General features: G+C 37.9%; 1 protein-coding gene across 4 annotated transcripts in view; it reads right to left on the bottom strand.

Annotated features, from left to right (window-relative positions):
• Nucleotides 1–6,626: 6,626 nt before the first annotated feature.
• LOC150088979 (uncharacterized) overlaps nucleotides 6,627–19,694 on the bottom strand; it is a 129,743-nt gene continuing 116,675 nt past the window's right edge. For all 4 annotated transcript variants that reach the window (XM_090369740.1, XM_090369742.1, XM_090369743.1 and 1 more), the window contains 3 exons: nucleotides 16,458–16,593; nucleotides 12,984–13,229; nucleotides 6,627–6,797 (listed from right to left, as the gene is read on the bottom strand). In XM_090369740.1, the coding sequence (XP_090225866.1) occupies nucleotides 6,761–6,797; nucleotides 12,984–13,229; nucleotides 16,458–16,593 (419 nt within the window). In that variant the 3' untranslated portion in view covers nucleotides 6,627–6,760. The remainder of the gene's footprint in view (nucleotides 6,798–12,983; nucleotides 13,230–16,457; nucleotides 16,594–19,694) is intronic.

Raw genomic sequence — 19,694 nt, 5'->3', positions numbered from 1 at the left:
CCTCAATTTGAATCTATGCCCTTAGGTTCATAATCTGAGCAATCCCATCAAAATTCAGCATGCCCAACCCATTCAAGCCCCTATACACCTCAATCAGATCACTTCGCAGGGGGTGCCTCCATAGCCAGGAGCAGCAGTGCGTAGCACACGCTTCTTGATTAGACCGGGGTTCGAGCCCGTGCCCACCAAATACGGAGGATGCGGAAAGGTCAGTGAATGACCACCGCATATCACCCGAGCAATATGGCCTTAGTTGCTAATGCTCCTAAAATCCAAATAACAAACAATCACCTCGCAGGTGCCTAGTCTCCAGCCATTGCAATTTGCAGAACTTAAGCCTCTTGGTAAGAAGACCTCTTCATTCCCATCACCAATCTTGTTGCCCTTCTCTATACACTCAAGCAAATCTACATCCTTCATAAAATGAGGCCTCCAGACCTGTACACAGTACTCAAGGTGTGGCCTGACCATTGCCTTATACAAAGGGATAATCACCTTTCACCACTAACAAAATTCCTGTATATCCCATGACCTGCTCTTGCAGAAAATAATTTTGATATACACTGTACTTGGATTTCAGAAAAGCTTTGGATCTGCTCTACATGGACTAATGTTATTAGTGGCGTCCTTCAGGGTTTGGTGTTGGGCCCACTGTTTTGTATATTTATCAATGATATTGATGAAAGGTATAACAGGCTTAATGTCGAAGTTTGCAGATGATACAAAGGTTGTTAATGACAGTGTGGTACTGCAACAGGATCTAGAAAATTTGGGAAGATGGGCTGAGAAGTGGCAATTAAAGTTTAATATTAACAATTGCAAAGTACTGCATATGGGTAGAAGTAACCCCAGAGGAACGTACCAACTGTGTGGTACTACACTTAGGGCGGTAAAAAAATGAAAACGACCTGAGAGCAATTGTGTAGTTCCTTTGTGACCACATAGTATCCAATCAAATTGGTCAGAAAAGGCTTCCCCTTGACAAAGCCATGATGTCAGAATTATTCCTGTAGTCTTGTCTAGATAATCCTGCAATGCATATTTAACCAGTGACTCCCATTATTTTACCTGGAACAGAAGTTAAACGAACTGGTCTGTACGATCCCCTTTGTGAATTGGGGATCATGTGGACCTCCCCTGAGTCCAAGGACGCTCTCATAATTATGGCTTGCTTAGTTCCTTTGCCTCCTCCTTTAATATTACTGGATAGATCCCATCCACCCCAGGTGCCTTTATGTTTAACTTCCAATTTCTCCTCTGTTTTGCTGTTATTACAAAATCACTAAGCACCCCGTTATAATTTGATAAACTTCTGGCCCTTTCCTTCCTTAATAGCTCGTGTGAATGTAAATGCAAAATACTCATTCAGTTTGCTTGCTATCCGAGCAGGATCATCAATAGTTGAACCGATATCAAGTGGACCAATCTGATTCATCCCCTTCCTTTTAGTTTATATGTAAATAAGTCCTTGCTGTTTTTCTTAGCATCCTTTGCCAAAGATTTCTTGTAATCTGCCTGATCTCCTTTGTGACTTGATTACAGACTAGCTTATATCATAGGCTTCTGTGTCGCCTGCTAATTTATATGCATCCATACATTTTTCTTCTCTGCTACGAGTCTCATTAGTCCATTTAGGCCCAAACCCTGAACAATATTTCTTAATAAAGGTATGAAAAGCGTAGCAGCTTCGACAATCATCCAATAAATCCACAAGTCTTGCTAGTGACCAACTCAAGTTCCAGTCAATATCTGGGAAGCTAAAAATCCCCCATTATAAGACATTGATTTACTAGCTCACTATTTCTCTGTACAATTTTTCATTGTACTTATTTGAGTCATCAGGCCCAGAACACTCCTACTCTTCTTTTTGCTTTCCCAATGCTTAAAAAGTCACACCAAACTGACCCTTATGTCAACTGGATGCACTTTTTTTGATTTTGTTTTTCTTAATTAACAGCATAATCCCTCCTCCCTTTCTATCCTGCCTGAGGACTACAATATACACATTGTAGTCCTCAAATTCCAATTCTGTATTCCTAATATGTACGTGTATACAATGCAAGTGTACATGTACCTATTCTTATTTACCCTAATAAAGCCCATGTATTTGTTTCACAATGACTGCCATCAGTTCCTAAAACCCCCAGCACCCCTCGCTCCAGGTCACTGCTCATTCTAATAGAAGTAGTGCAAGCATTACCTTCACCTCTGCCTGCAACTACTTTTATCCTTTTAGTCTGTGAATCCCACCGCAAAGCTAGCAGTTTCCTGACCCACCTAATGCTGCATTGATAGCATCAGCAAATACTCTAAGTGTATCCCATCCCATCCCTGTAGAAGTAGACTCTCCTGATAACAAGCACAGACCACACTGAATAAAATTTCTACCCCATGAGCTTTGCACAAAGGCTAAACCATTAAAACCCATCACTTCACTTTCAATTCAAACATAACCATGCTTAACTATATTGGTATCCTATTCTCTAGCATTAGATATAGTAAAACTACACCATAAGCAAAACATTTAAAGAAATCTAGATTTCCTGATTACGCACGCCAGCACAGCTAATGAATTTGTCGGTTTCTGCTTATCAGTAGTTTTCTAGTCCAGCAACTTGTGGAGAATTGCTCACACACACACACACACGATTGTATTAGGTGTAATTAGCCATTTCCCTGGAAGTGTGTGTAAACTGTAAAGCGAGTTTGAAAATGTCCAAATTTATTACTGGAAAATCACCAAATAGGGTTGGGAAATTGTGCATATTTACGTTCAAGAAAGTCAGAATTTGATATAAAGAATTACATCAAAGCTAAAATTGAAGTAACAGGAGTTTGTCAAATCATAGTTAAAGTAGTGTTAAAAGAGGGTAAGCAAGCTATATTGAAAAACAAAGTTTTCTACTCCTACTGGTAAAAACAATTGTGTTAAAATAGAAACTGTGTATTTTACACAATACACTAAAAACATTCCATTCTTTAAATAAACTTTTGCCCATAGTAAAGGACAAATTTGGATTGCAGCAAGGAACATATTAAGAAATTGGAAATAGCATCCTTGTAGTATCAATACTTATGAAGGATAAGAAATACTATATTTGACAGAAAGCAAATATATCGATGGAACATTTTATTCTACGCATGTAGGGAGTTGTTGGCAATCGGAGAGTGAAAATGGTATGCTTACAGCAATCGGGAAGAACTCAACTGAATCATTATTCTTGGTTTGTAAATGTCTTACTAATTTTTAAATTGAAGCAGAAGAGTTCTTATCATGATGATAAGAACTCTGAAAACTGCAGCAAGTGGACCAAAAATAAGGTACTGCCAAATCTACTCCCCAACTGTGTTTATAGAGATGGACAATACCAGCTACCATTTTGAATGTAATAAAAAGCCAAATTTAAAATTTTCTCAACAACCACTAATGAGCACAGAAAAATCTGCACATTATCACTCACTCTTCACATCAGCAGTTTATTAGAACTGCTGGTACCTCTGGTGGCTACTTGATTGGTACATTTTAACTGCCACCTATGCTCAACGGCAAAAATCACATGCATTTCTTGTTTCTAGAAATATTTGCATTGCTAGAAGTTCCAATGGAAACAGTCAAATTTGGTTCACACACAATGGGCTCCAGCATGCTTCATGAATTAATAAGTATCCTAGTTGTTGGTTTGGTAGAGGTAGCTCAGTTGCATACTGTCACATTAAAATCTGCTACATTTCTTTTGAGGACACACCAAGGCCCTTTTTTATGCCACCCTAGTTCGTATGCACAGGTTTGCTGAGAACAGATTGTGGATGTTGTTTAAAAAATTTGGATCAATGGGATTTTCTAAATGTCTGCAAGATGCTCCGTGGCATGAACTGCTGCTTCAACACTTGCCCTGACAAGTTTTCACCGGTAACTTAAGTGTGAATAATAATAATAATAAAAAAATTAATTCTTCGGGCACCATTAGCTTTGCCCTATGAATAAACAAAACCAGGCTATAACTCAGAAGGTAAGAAGTATCCCTAGGTTGCCCTTTCAGTAGAAAATGCTCCCAAATCTTGACTACACTATTCAGACTACTGTTTCTAGGCCAACATTCTGCATACTGCACAACAAGCTCGCTCACCCCCACTCCCGAATGATGGCATTCACTTACTACCGCACCACAGTGTGAATGTCAGTGGTGTAAGTAGCTTTGGAACCACAATAGTGAAGAAATCAAAATATATATTACACTTTGGGTTCATCAACCCAATGCATTTAATTATAAATATTCAATACAGAAATTTAAGGAACAAACTGTTTATACCATTAAATAGATTATAACATTAAAGAGATAAATATTTTACGATTGTTAGAAGGTGAAGTTCATAAACGAATTGCTGTGATAGAGGAATAAAACCTAATTAAAAGCTGTAAAGGGTTATGAAATAGTTTAGTGACATTTCTGGATTCTGTGTTGAATCTCATCATCACATTAAATCAAGACTGAAAAATAATATAAACTATACAGGGGAGTATTTGTTTCAAGTTTATCAACTTGCCATTTTCAGTCTTCAATAATTACATCCGTCTCACCATTTCCTCTTCCAATATTCATATCTACCTCTGAAACTTGACTGCCAACCACCACATTGTAGTCATGATGTCTATTCAAAATATGCTACATAATGCAAAATCTACTAAAAATTGGTGGAGGTACCAAAGACAGCACAAATCAACATTGCAGGGTTCACCCACAACCCAAACAAGAATTAAATATAAAGATTACAGATAAGGAGCTGGCAATATAACCTCATCAAGTTAAAGGAAATGGTACCAAATCATTTAACAATTTTTTGCACAATCTTTAAGACAAAGTTGTCTTAAAGTGAGCAATAGCAATCTCACAATTGCAACTTGTTTTGCCACTAGCAACATCACCACTGCAGTTTAAATCCCATTGTTGCAAAAATAAGAACAGGATAGTTCTCCAAATCCAAACAATGTAATTAAAAATGTACAGTAGTTACATTGTTTATTCAGTTATTAAACCCTTAACTTTTTAATAAATTCGTAATTATTTGAATTATAACTTTGTTGCCAGAAATAAAAAAGAATGGCATATGTTCATTTCTAGGCATGTTAGACAGTATATATATGCACCTACTGACTCCACCTCATCTCCATCTGTACCAACTCTATTCCAGGTGGACAAATCATGAAATTTTTTATTTGGGCATTTTAAAAAGATGTGTCAAGCCATTAACTTTCATTAAAATCGGACCAATAAAAATCCAGCAATTTTTACTTTTTTCTTTCACCCATCACCTGGATCTAATAACTCTGCCAGTACAGTGGACTGTTTTTTGGTAATTCGTTCCAAGACCCTGGAAGTTATAATTTTTGCTATAACTAAACTATATCTCTAAAATGTGATTTTTATAATGGAATTATATTAGTTATATTTAGAACACCACTTTATAGAATAAAATTTCAAAAAAACCAATTTTGAATGTCACTGTGATATTTTTCTGAAGCACATTTATGGAGATAACTACCAAAAAACAAAAACAATTTGCAGTTTTGGGCTTTTCTGTTAGTGCAATCTATTATAAACATGTAGTAAAACTTGATCTTATTACATTTGCAATAATACCGATAGCTGGAATTCTGTGGATTTTTACAGGAATACCAGTTAGTATGTTCCTTACAGCATTAATTATGCAAACTTGTGGAAAATAATTCTCCCAATTTTCACATATCATTTAATTTTGTAATGTAATAAAGTGTAAATTTGTGCTTTATATCTTTACTTTTATAGCATGTGGATAATATTCCCATTTTTGCTTATTAGAATCGCCATTTAAAAAAATTAAAATTGCAAACGTGACCACAATGAACGGTGCTTACTACATATCGTTCAGTGAATGGAATTTTATTATGGAGTCCACCATAAAGTGATTTGATCGTACAATGAAACAATGGTAAAGAAGGGGTCCACTTTATGCATTTTCACAAAATTTTATACTTCCCACTGTTAGAATGATTTGCTGGCCTCCCCAAATTTCATTAAAATTAGACCAATTATTTATTTTTTAATACATATTACCTAGGCTACCATTTATTGCAGCTGAAGCAATAAATGTATATGGCAACAAACATTTTGTTGCCATATACACTAGTTGGAGAAATGTGACGGATGCTCAGAAAATTCTCAGTTCATGCATATAAGTCACTGACTTGTTCATTTTTTTTTTTTTTTTTGTTTTAATTCATGAATTTTTAATATTTGCCAATGTGCCTGAAATGTAAACACACTGCATACAACTTGCTCTTTAAGTTAAGGGCAAGTTAATGTATTCTGTAAGAAGCCAATGCACCCTTTTGAAAGGGATCTCAATTTTAATGACACTGAAACAGTAAAATAGATGATCTGACCACCCAAGTGTTACTGAAGCATAGTGCTCATTTTCACCATTTAACTTCAAAACTGTTTAAAATAATATAAAATTCAACTAGTTTCTTTGATCAATTGTATCCTTGGACAAATGAGGACAAACTTGGGAGGGGGTGTTGATCAGACAATTGGCTACCCAGAGTATACATACATGACTGGCTTAAGCTGATGTTTGATTCACAGATATTCTTCTCACTGTGTAAAGTTTTATTTCAATAAAAATGACAATGATCATCCATGACAACAAGAAATGTACATAAACATGTGACTTAGCGCCGTGAAATAAATGCTACATCAATAAAGTAAGATTACACAACTCTTCAGTATGGCCTTGATCGTCTATCTCCACGATCTCCTCTGAAACAAATAAAAAAAGTCACCTTTACTACTTAATCTTAAGCCAAAAACATAAAAATTCATACTTTGGCACTCAAACTAGAAAATAATTATTAGAAAACTTCCAAGTCTGTCACACAACAATATACAAGTTGATTTTTTTTTTTTTTTTTTTTTAACATTAGTAGCTATTTAATGTACAACTATTTAGGGAATATATATATATATATATATATATATATATATATATATATATATATATATATTTGAGTTTTCCTTGTAAAAAATGACAAATTATCCGAGTATTGTAAATACAGACATTCTGAATTGTACAATACGGAGGCAACTTTCCATGAGGGTGGGGAAAAGATGGTTTACTACAAGCCTTTATGTAAGCTAAACAAAGACAAAACTAGTAACAAGTAATCAAATAATTGATATGCAAATTAATTGATTTACCTCTAATTTTGATAACATTGGATCAAATTCCCCCATTGTTACCTCAACCCAATTTTCTTCTCGTTGATTTCATAAACAAATTTGCATGAGTACGAAAATGCCATAACTGACAATTTCTGACTATACTAATCATTAAAAAAGAACAGAAGATGGGCATGTATTATTCATATTATTTTAAATAACTCAGTTTCATGGAACATTGAGTAATGCAGCTTCTAAATGGTGGGTGGGGCCAAAAAAGCCCAATTTTAAAAATGCTGTTCAAAAACAAACATTTGATGCTTTAGTACTTGAAGTTTAAACATGTAATTAAAGTATAAGGATTTTATCAGTTTGTAGTTCTGTATCAGAAAGTGACAACAGTTTACATGAAAACCTGTTAATGTGCAAGCTGTTTTTTCAAATAGAAAGTGTTGTTTTTCTTTCTGTTATTCATTAAATTTTACAGTGGCAAATAATATACACCATCCCATGGGTCCATCTATCAGTGCTGGTAGATAGAATATGGCTAGTAAATTAGTCACTCGATGCATCTTTCTCCAATTTAAAAATTTCACACTTAGATATCAATTAAAAATATCTTTATATAAATTTTCATTTCCAAAAACTTCACTCTGAAATACGTTTGAGATGAACATGCATGAGCTACAGTTGAGATGGCAAATGCTCTGAAAGAGTGGATGCAAATTCCCAGTACCTGCTGTAAGGAACTAGTCAGTGTTAAAAAAAAAAAGAACAATTCTACTGGGGCCAATGTGCCTAAATCTTATTAATATGTGCATTAAATTTTATCCAAACGCAATGGTGCCCAAACATTTGTTATGATAGTGTAAATCAATACAAAAAATAGGTAATTAAAATGGACTGGCTTTACACCAATCTCTAGTTTTTGGTTTTATGATATACGGGAATCTTAGTCATATTACCCCACATTCTTCTGGTAAACACGATAAAACAATAATGATTTCAAGTTGCAATTTAAGGCCTGAAAATTTCTGAATACAGTAATACCCCGAAGTTACGCGATAGGTGGGTCCGACGAAAATCGCGTAAGTCGGGGTACAACTTTGCATATAAATACATATAAATTTTGCTTAATTGGGACCAAGGACTAACAAAAACACTAGTTTAGAAGAAAAATATTAATAAAATTGCAGTTCTTTATACATATTAATACAAAACATGTATTAAAAAAACAAATGACTTCCGTAAAAAAGTTATTTCGATGTCGATGGCTTCATAAAATCTAACAAATTCGTCTGACGACACAGCGCGTTCTTTTTTTCATGCAGAATTTCTTCGTAGCAAGCTAATAATTTTTTTATTCCTTGCTCTGTAGCTATAACGCGTTCTTCGTTGGAGTCTATGTTTTCTAAAATTTTTAAGCCCTTTACAATTGAGCCCTTTTCAATTTTCAACCTGTCAAGTTTGCAATTGTCATGTGCTTTTCGCCGTTGCTTCATTTAGGCCTGTAGCACGTGCAATATCACATGGTCTTTCATTTCGCTCAAAGCGTTTCACAATTTCATATTTTTTCTCTATCGACAGAGGTGGACTGGCCATAAGCCTTACCGAGAAACCCCGGTGGGCCAGTGTGATTTTGGCCATAAACCATAGTATGAGGCCACTATAAATTTTCCCGGGTAAGAATTTTTGACCCAGTCCGCCTCTGTTTATCGATAATTGCTTTTCTTTTTCTCTCTGAATCTGCAGTGTCTTCACCAGGACGCTTCCTTTTCACACCTTTTAAGTATTTTACTCATTTTTAGGGAATAAAGCACAATTACAAAACGAGGAGGCACGCTTGATACGCATAAACAAAGCTGCGCGCATGTAGCAACTGAATAAACAACACCATAAAGGCAGAGATACACTATTAACACCTCACATTTCCATAAAACAATAAAAATCCAGTTGCGTTTCTGCTAGTGAAATCTGTTATAAACTGGTAGTAAACTCGATCTAATTGCATTTGCGATTATACCGATAGCTGGAATTGTGTTGGTTTTTACGTTATTATGGTGAAATGTGTTTCCCCTTCACTGATATAAAAAACATAAAAGCAGCAAAGTTGAATTTTGTTCATCTTTCGCTCTCATTCTCCGCCGTCGCACCGTATATCGATAACATATGAAAAACGACCTTGAAGATAGTGGGTGGCAGTGTTGCCAAACGAAAAAAATCAAGAACCGCGTAACTCCGAGTAGCGTAAGTCGGGGTATTACTGTACACTGCTTGTGGTATTTTACAAATTATCTTTCTCAATTCCACTTAAACGTTCAAAAGAATGTCAAAAGTACGTGGCTTGCCAGCCTTTAAGAAGTTCTGCTAAGTTATCTAGAATGTAATCTGCAAGTTAAGACTCCAATGCATGTTATTTGAGCCAAAAGATCTGTAGGCAATTACCATGGAGAAATTAATGGGCAACATTACGAAAATTTGGTTTGTCAACACAGCACATTATCATTTTAGATAACGTACCACACCAGTGTTCACATGGAAAATATCCAATGATGTCTAAAAAAAAAAAAAAAACCACCCAGACATTCAAACCTGGCTGACAGAAAAAAAGATTGTGGAATTCTCATACCTTCAAGGTCGAATTATCTCGTTTCCAGCATTCGCAGCAGATAATTCTTATCGTATTGATAACACAACCCTTCATGCTGAAGTTCATCTATACCACTGCAATTTAAACTGAATCGAAAATATGTGGAAACAAATCAAAAATCAAAGGATTTGCTGCAAGTTAAAAACTGAAGTAGAACAGCTTACTACAAGGAAGAATAAATCGTGACACAGCTCCAAACTATGTCCAGCATGTAACAAAAGAGGAAAACAATATGTTGTTGAATGCTTGGAAAATTCTACCGAAGAACCCGACACTTCTGATTAATCAGATGATAACCTTAGTGGAATTGCATCTTTATGTTAAAACAGCTTTTTTGAGTGAGAACCCCATTAAAAAAAAAAACTCTAGATCATTATGCCACATCTGCCAAACTTCATTGTCAGAAGGTAGCTTTCTCCAGACGTGAATGTGAGGACTGGTAGACCATGTACCATGACTTATCATCCCAAAGCAGTTTTCTATTGGTATAAGGTCCAAGAATGGTGGTAAGCCTTACACCAAGCTAGATGGCATCTGGCATTAGCGCAACACAATCATGTCAAACCGCTCTCGTGCAGCATCCTGTCCACTGTGCTGGTATGTGTCTGAATTGTCCCACCAAGCCTGTGTGTGCTGCAATGTTGACCTGCATTCTGAACAGATTATTCTTTGCAGGGTTCTCCTATCACATTGCCAGCTTCGGTACCAGTCCACTTGTATTTGTAGATCAGCTTACCAATTTTCAACCCAGGTATCTTCAGTGCCATTCCAAACACACTGCTGAGCATGGCCTCTTGCATTTACTCTCTCAAAGACCTGAGCTTTATAGTTATATGCTAACACATGGTGCTTGGGTAGGTCATGGCCAATTATTAATAGTTGTCCAGATATTAATGGTAGAGAAGTATCTGTGAAGCAAACTAAAAAATTGTTAGTAGTAGTAGTGGCATGTGATGCAAGAAAGCAAGTGCATGAGCTTATGCAGCATGAGCCAAAAAAAAAAAAAAAAAAATCACACCATTGCCTCCAAATGCCTGTCCAGTTCTTCCTTAAATTTATTCAACCTATCAACTTCCACAACGACAGATGGAAGTTTGTTCTAGCAATTAACCACCTGCTGGCTAAAGGCAAATTTCCGCACATCTATTCTACACCTGTCTTTTCTTAATTTGAATTTATGCCCCCTTAGGTTCGTAATCTGAACAAGTGGAAGGATCCCATCAGAATTCAGCGAGCTCAACCCATCCAAGGCCTTATATACCTCAATCAGATCACAGCACAGGTGCCTAGTCTTCAGCCACTGCAATTTGCAGAACTTAAGCCTCTCTTGGTAAGAGGATCCCTTCATTCCCCTCACCAATCTTGTTGCCCTTCTCTGTACACAGTACTCAAGTTGTGGTCTGACCATTGCCTTATACAGAGGATAATCACCATTTCCCTGCTAGCAAAATTCCTATATATCATTGACAAAACCCCATGACCTGCCCTGGCAGCCTGTCTGCATTGCTCAGAAAACTTCATATCTGACTGCACAATTACTCCCAGGTCTTTTTCATTTTCTACCACCTTAAGTGTAGTACTACACAGTTGGTACGTTTCTCTGGGGTTACTTCTACCCATATGCAGTACTTTGCAATTGTCAAGGTTAAACTTCAGTTGCCATTTCTTAGCCCATCTGCCCAAATTATCTAGATCCTGTTGCAGTAGCACACTGCCATTACTGTCATTAACAACCCTGCCAACCTTTGTATCATCTGCAAACTTCGACATTAAGCCTAATATACCTTCATCAATATCATTGATAAATATACAAAACAACAGTGGACCTAACACCAAACCCTGTGGGACTCCACTAATAACATTAGTCCAAGAAGAGCAGCACCCATTGATTACCACCCTCTGTCTTCTCCCACTTAACCATCCTTTTATCCACTGTAGCAACTTACCCTTAATACCATTCTGCTCCAATTTGTACAATAGTCTTCCATGCACAAGTGTCAAAAGCTTCCCTGAAATCCAAATATATGATATCAAAATTATTTTTTGCATCCAGTTCCTTTGTAACCAGATCATAATATCCTATCAAATTTGTCAGACAAGACTTTCCCTCAACAAACCCATGCTGTGTCTGAATTATTGCTGCAGTCTTGTCTAGATGATGCTGCAATGCATCTTTAACCAGTGACTCCATTATTTTACCCGGAACAGAAGTTAAACTAACTGGTCTGTAATTACCCGTGTCACCCTTCGACCCCCTTTGTGAATTGGGGATACATTTGCACATCTCCAGTCTGTGAGAACCTCCCCTGAGTCCAAGGATGCTCTCATCATTATGGCTAAGGGTTTGCTTAGTTGCTTTGCTGCCTCTTTTAATATAACTGGATAGGTCCCATCCACCCCAGGTGCTTTTCTTATGTTTAACTTCAACAATTTCTCATCCACTTTGCTTTCAGTTATTCCAAAATCATTAAGTATCCTGCTACAATTTGATAACCTTCTGCTATTTTCAAACCTTAATAATTCCTAATGTGTGAATGTAGATGCAAAATACTCATTCAGTTTGTTTGCTATCTGAGCAGGATCATCAACAGTCGAATCATCGATGTCAAGTGGACCAATCAGATTCATCCCCTTCCTTTTAGAGTTTATAAAAGTAAAGAAATCCTTGCTGTTTTTCTTAGCATCTTTTGCCAAGGATTTCGTGTAATCTGCCTTTGCCTGCCTAACCTCCTTTGTCACCTGATTACAGACTAGCTTATATCTGCCATAGGCTTCTGAGTCGCTTGATAATTTATATGCATCCCATGCATTTTTCTTCTCTATTACGAGTTTCATTAGATCATTAGATAACCGTTTAGGCCTAAACCTTGAACAATATTTCTTAATAGGTGTGAAACTTTTAGTAGCTTCCACGATTAATTCCTTGAACGCTTCCCACTTAGAATTTACTGTTGGTAACATCGTCAGTTAATCCCACTAGTTCTTTGATTGAATGGATTTTATAAAACACTATTACTTATAGCCAATAAATGCACTTTCTTCAAGAAAAGGGGCAAGAAATAAAACAAAACGCCATTAAAAAAAAAAAAAGCCAAGTACACAAAAAGGTAAAGAAATGTTCAACATCTTTTACTTACCCAGGACCTCCTCTCATAGGACCGCCGCCACGTGGTCCGCCACGACCGAATCCTCCTCTTCCCATAGGAGGCCCACCACGTCCACCTCCACGGCCTCGATCACCTCCTCTCCCCCTCATTCCTCCTCTAGGTCCGCTACCTCTCATACCCATTTCAGGAGGCTGTCCTCCACCAACCCCTTCCGGTCTAGGGGCTTGGCAACGATTGCACTCTGTACGCCAGGAAAAGTTATTGTTGCCACAGTCACTTAAAAAGAAAGAGGTTATTTGAAATCAGGATGATTAATAAACTGACCGAGTAAAATGAAACTGTTTGAGTTAGTTATATTTAGTATAAGACAATGGTTTAGCCTAAGGGTGGTCAACATTTTCCTGCTGTTTGTGTTGTTATTTGGTTTTTAGGAGCATTAGCAATTAAGGCCATATTGCTCCAGGATATGCGGTGGTAATTCCCTGACCTTTCCGCATCCTCCGTATTTGGTGGTAACGGGCTCAAACCCCGGTCTAATCAAGAAGAGTGTGCTATGCACTGCTGCTCCTTTCCACCTGGCTACGGAGGCACCAACATTTTCCTGCAGCATGACACAGAGGCAGATCCAGAAGTTACCAGTTTAAATACACTCCCTTCCCCTTTACCAATTCACCAACACCTGGTACAAACAAATGCTATGTAAAGGAATTTTATATTTATAAAATAAAATTAAATGTGGATTAATGAATAAATATTTATCCTTAGAATCAATGTCATGGAGGAACTCACTCATGTCCCTAACAACCCATGCAAAATTAACAATAAAAGCTTATAAACAAACTAGATTCCTGTCATGATGAAACCTGAGTCACAATTTCTGACAATAAAAATGGAATTTAAACTGCAAGTGTGACCATTTCTGATTTTTAAAACTGGTTGCACATTATAATTTCACTAAAGAGCTGTACATGCCGTAAGCACTGCAGGTTAGCCACCCCATAGTACAAAGGGTACTAGGAAAGTTTTGCAATACAGCTTTGTTTATTTAATTTTTTCAAAGTAATTTCCTCTACATTCAATACACCTCTCCATCCTCTGAAACCAATCTTTAAACCAGTTCTGCCAAGTTTCACTAGGGAGTAAAGCACACTCGTTGTCCCAAGCCCGTAGAAGGTCCTCATCACTGGAAAACCGCCTCCCTTTTAGCTTCATTTTCACATGCGGGAACAGTGCAAAGTCGCAGGGAGCAAGGTCTGAACTGTAGGGAGGGTGCTCGAGAAGTTTCAGTCCTGTCGTGGTCAAATATTCGGTGCAGGCTTTGGCGCGGTGAGCTGCAGCATTTTCGTGATGGAGGTACCAGGTGTCCATTCTTGACTTTGGCCGCAGGTTCTTCATAGATCCAATGACTTTAGGCAGGCATTGTTCAGTATACCACTTAGCTGTGACTGTCTTCTGCGTGTCCAAAACGACACGTTCCACAATTCCACTCGATTTGAAAAATACAGCTATCATTTTCTTCTTTACAGATCGGGATTTTCTGACAATTACGGGTGTGTCGTCATCATCAAAGACCCAAACTTTGTTTTGAGCCTTGGTCGGCAGATTGTAATAGTACAGCCAAGTCTCGTCACCTGTCACGATGTTGTTCACATACCGAGATTGTCCCTTATCAAACTTTTTTAATATCTCCCGGCACCAAGTCACACGTCGTGTCATCTGCTCTTCAGTCAGTTGATGCGGCACCCAGAGAGAGAACAAAGTTTCTTCACGTGCAAATGATCTTGCAGAATCGAACGAATTGCTGGTGCATTTAGGCCCAAAGTATCCTCTATCTGTTGGTAGGTCACTCGCCTGTTTTCGTCAAGCATTTTCCTCACAGCAGTAATGTTTTCCTCCGTAACTGACGTTCGTGGCCTTCCCGGCCTCTCAGAATCCTCCAGAGTGAAATTTCCCCTTTGGAATTCTCTATACCACCTGAATATCGTTGTACGATGTGAGCAATCATCATCTAGTGCAAGAGTCATTTCTTCTAAGCACTGGTCTATGGTTAAACCACGCACGAAATTATACCGCAAAACTGTCCTTATCTCATTTCGTGACCACGATGCCATCGCAAGCACTTTACACTCTCACTACTAATGAATAACTGAGCCCATCGACTTGGCGCGGCGGCTACTATGCACATATGAACATGTCTCAACATGCAGCTTCCTGTGATTCATTGTTGCGTCATATTGCAAAACTTTCCTAGTACCCTTTGTATAAGAATGTATTGTGCAGAAATAATGGATCTGACATTGACTAAAAATATTTTAGAATAAACTAAAAACTACACAAGAAAAATCAGTTATTTCTGTTTTATGCACAATGCCTCACTCAAATTTTTACCCACATTATGGGAATTACATTAGCATCCAACACCACTGGCTGATTCAGCAGAGTTGAATTTATTTAAACTGTCAACTATGACAGGTGGAAGTTTTGGCAATCAACAAATCTTTCAAACCAGCGCCTTTGCTAGCTAAAAAACTTATCCCGCCTTTTCCATTTTTTCCAATTTAAGATCACGAGTTACACAGCAAATTTTTGAAGCAATTAGGGCGTTTTCACGGACACTATGAGGGATTTTTTCTTCTGATTTTTTGATTGATCATACAGTCGACGCATTGATTTTAATGTTTTGCCACTGAAGAGACACCTTCACCATTAGAAATTGTCTAATAACTCAATTTTATTCGCTAATGTCATCACCTTCTTTGACCTTTCACATTTCCCTTGTTATTCATAGCCATATTTTTTTACGGGTTAGAAAGAACTTGTTCACAATAAAGTCACTTTTTTCCATTACCACACTCGAAAAAGTGTTTTACACTGCAAAATGGTAGATTTATCACTTTTGTAAGCATATCAATTTATAAATTTATTCAATTTATAAGCATATAAATTATAAGCAAATGACGAAACCTTCCATGACAAGCACACAATACATACTGAACAAGGATTAGCGAGGAACATCCACGCTCACGCGATCTTGTCACCCCTCTCCCCCACCGAGCGCTGTTTTGACTGGGAAAGATTATAGCCACACCCATGTTTTTTTATGGCGGAAAATGTTCACGGCACTTTAAAATTCACATTCTTTTAGGTTTCATTTTATATTAAATCAGCGACCGCAAATAGTGGGGGTTTACTGTAATTTGATTCTTTAATAAAAAAATTTCCAAGAAAATATTGAAATAATTAATATTAACAACTAACTATACTGATTTCTCACCAAAATATTCTCCATGAAATTTTACCACTGTCTTACAGAGACATGGTATTCTAGTGATTCATTTTATCAGTGTCTATAATAGTTTAATAATATGGACTAACATTATTCCAAGCGATCTGCAAGATTTCCCATAAATTTTGGGAGGATGGGCAAACTTCACAGTCTAGATTGCCTAAAAGCTCTATTGGGTTTAACAAAAGTAAAACCTAGAATGCAGCTGCAAGACTTACGGATTTGGACAGTTCCAGTCACCATCACGACCAGACATACCAGAACCACCACCAGGGCCTCCACCGCCGCCGCCACCTCCTCCTCCTCCACCGCCACCACCACCTCCTCCTCCTCCTCCTCCACCTCCCCGACTGCCTGTAAAACAAAAACCATGAACTACTTGTAAATATATATCTCTAGAATGCTATGACACTATCTACAGACAATTCATAAAAATTAAGATTATAGCATATGCATAAATTCAAGAAATCAATTAGTATATTTCAGAATTAACCATTCAGTGGTGGCACCTGAGATCATGAAAGACAATGGTAGTGGTCTGCCAGAACAAGTGGTGCAATCTTTGCCATGACTAGTGTGGGATTCTTATTTTCTGTTCTGGGAAATAATTTTTTAAAAAATATGTCCTGCTTGTTGTACCACTGCTGTAGACTTTTACTAATGAAATGCAATACTTGTATGTCAACAGCAGGGCATGGAAGAAATATCAGCTTAAAGTCCCATGAAGGCTAACCATGTAAGAGAGGATGTGCTGTTGGCTAAGCAGACAAGAATCCAATGTGCTATTCATGAATAGACATTCTGTAGTGGAGCAAGTGATCACATGACTGCCAGGGGCAAAGGTTGATGACGTTGTAGAGCGAATATCATCTTTTAAGGGCACAAAAGGTGATATAGTTGTACACGTTGACACTAATAATATTAAGAGTAGGAGACCGGCAGAATTACTTAACAAGTACAGGTCACTGTTGAACAAAAGCCGAGAATTAGGGTTGAATTTGAAAGTGTCTGCAATTCTGCCCAGACACGATAGGAGGGAGTATATGATGAGAGCCTTGTCGATCAATTCGGCCCTGGAAAGATTGTGCAAGGCTCAAGGGGTAGAATTTTTTTCAGCCTGGACTGTACTTGTTAACAGGAGAGATTGCTTCTACAGGGATGGGATACACTTAAATAGAAAGGGTGCAAGAATATTTGCTGATGCTATCGAGGCAGTGTTAGGTGGGTCGGAAAACTGCTAGCTTGGGGGGAGACAAAGACCAATAGATTGACAGTAGCCACTGGCACAGGTGAAAGAGATTCTTGCACTGCTTCTATTAGAATGAGCAGAAGCCTGAAAAACAAGATGCATGGTATTTCAGAGACTGCTGGGAGCCATTGCGGTACAAGTAAACACATGGGTTGTGTTAGGGTAGCTAAGAATAGAAACAGGTGCAGGTATACTTGCGTGTACACCAATGCTAGGAGTTTAGTAAATAAATTTGATGAATTTGAGGTATTGCTCAAAACATCGAAGGCAGATATTGTTGGGATATCAGAGACGTGGTGTCACACAGATATAAGGAATGCAGAACTGGAATTTGGGGAGTACAACGTCTACAGAAAGGATAGACAGGATAGGAAGGGAGGAGGGGTTATGCTATTAGTTAAAAAACACATAAAATCCAAGGAAGTGAAGCCAGTCGACATCGATGGACAGGGCAGTGTCGAGTCAGTTTCGTGTGACATAAGCATAGGTAAATCAAAATTGAGAGTAGGAGTGTGCTATAGGCCTAATGACTCTGATGAGTATAATAAGATACTGTACAGGGAAATGGAATGGGCCAGTAAATCAGAGAGTCTTATAATGGGGGATTTTAATTTCCCAGATATTTGCTGGAATTTGTGGGTTGGTCACTCACACACTAGCAAGGCTTTTGTGGATTTATTGGATGATTGTTTTCTACATCAGCATGTTCGGGAGGCAACTAGAGGGAGTAATACTCTTGATTTGATTATCAGCAGTGATTCTTCATGCATTAAGAATCTGCAGATAAATGAACCACTAGGTGGCAGTGATCACAGTGTGCTGAAGTGGGATTTACTCAAAGAGGTAACTACCATTAGGGGTAAAGGGAAGGGTTATTGCTTCCGTAAAGGCGACTACGATGGACTGAGACAGTATTTAAATTCTATACAGTGGGACCAACTGATGATGTTACCAACAGCAAATTCAAAATGAACAAAAGAAATATTGTTCAAGGTTTAGGCCAAAATGGATGTCAGATGAACTAATGAGGCATATGGCAGAGAAGAAAAATGCATGGGATACATACAAATTAACACATGACACAGAAGCCTATGATAGATACAAGTTGATATGCAACCAAGTTACAAAGGAGGTTAGGCAGGCGAAGGCAGATTACGAGAAATCCTTGGGAAGGGATGCAAAGAAAAACAGCAAAGAGTTCTTTACTTATGTAAACTCTAGAAGGAAGGGGGTGAATCAGATTGGTCCACTTGATATTGATGGGTCAAGTGTTGATGATCCTGCTCAGGTAGCTAACAAACTAAATGAATATTTTGCATCGACATTCACACATGAGGAGTTATTCAGCGAGGGGAATGCCAGAGGTGTATTCAACTCTAGCAGTAAGCTACAGAATCTTGAAATAACTGGGAGTAAAGTGGAGGAGAAACTGTTGAAGATAAACACAAGAAAGGCACCTGGGGTGGATGGGATCTATCCAGTTATATTAAAGGAGGCAGCAAAGGAAGTAAGCAAACCCTTAGCCATAATTATGAGAGCTTCCTTGGACTCAGGGGAGGTACCCATAGACTGGAAATGTGCAAATGTGACCCCAATTCACAAAGGAGGATCAAAGGCTGACACAAGTAATTATAGACCTGCGAGCTTAACTTCTGTTCCAGGAAAATCAATGGAGGCACTGGTTAAAGAAGCACTGCAGGATCATTTAGACAAGACTTCAGTTATAGGAAGGTATACTGTATACAGGTCTGGAGGCCTCATTTCAAGAAGGATGTAGAGCTGCTGGAACGAGTACAGAGAAGGGCAACAAGATTAGTGAATGGAACAAAGGGGTGCTCTTACGAAGAAAGGCTTAAGTTTTGCAAATTACAGTGTCTGGAGACTAGGCACCAGCGAGGTGATCTGATAGAGGTGTATAAAGCCTTGAATGGTTTAAGCATGCTCAATGCTGATGGGATTCTTCCTCTAGCTCAGAAAAATCACCTGAGAGGGCATAAATTCAAATTGAGGAAAGACAGATGTAGGATAGACGTGCGGAAATTTGCCTTTAGCCAGCGGGTGGTTGGTAGGTGGAACAGACTTCCATCCCTTGTGGTGGAGGTTGATAGCCTAAATAAGTTTAAGGCTCAGCTGGACAGGTATTTTGAACGAACAGAGGGGTGAAGTGGAAGTGGGGGTTTTTTTTTTTTTTTTTTTGGCTGATGCT

Source organism: Mastigoproctus giganteus, chromosome 3 (genome assembly GCF_048544385.1).
Source record: "Mastigoproctus giganteus isolate SK-2022 chromosome 3, ASM4854438v1, whole genome shotgun sequence".
NCBI classification, from domain to species: domain Eukaryota; kingdom Metazoa; phylum Arthropoda; class Arachnida; order Uropygi; family Thelyphonidae; genus Mastigoproctus; species Mastigoproctus giganteus.
This window is presented reverse-complemented; position numbering and strand designations above follow the sequence as displayed.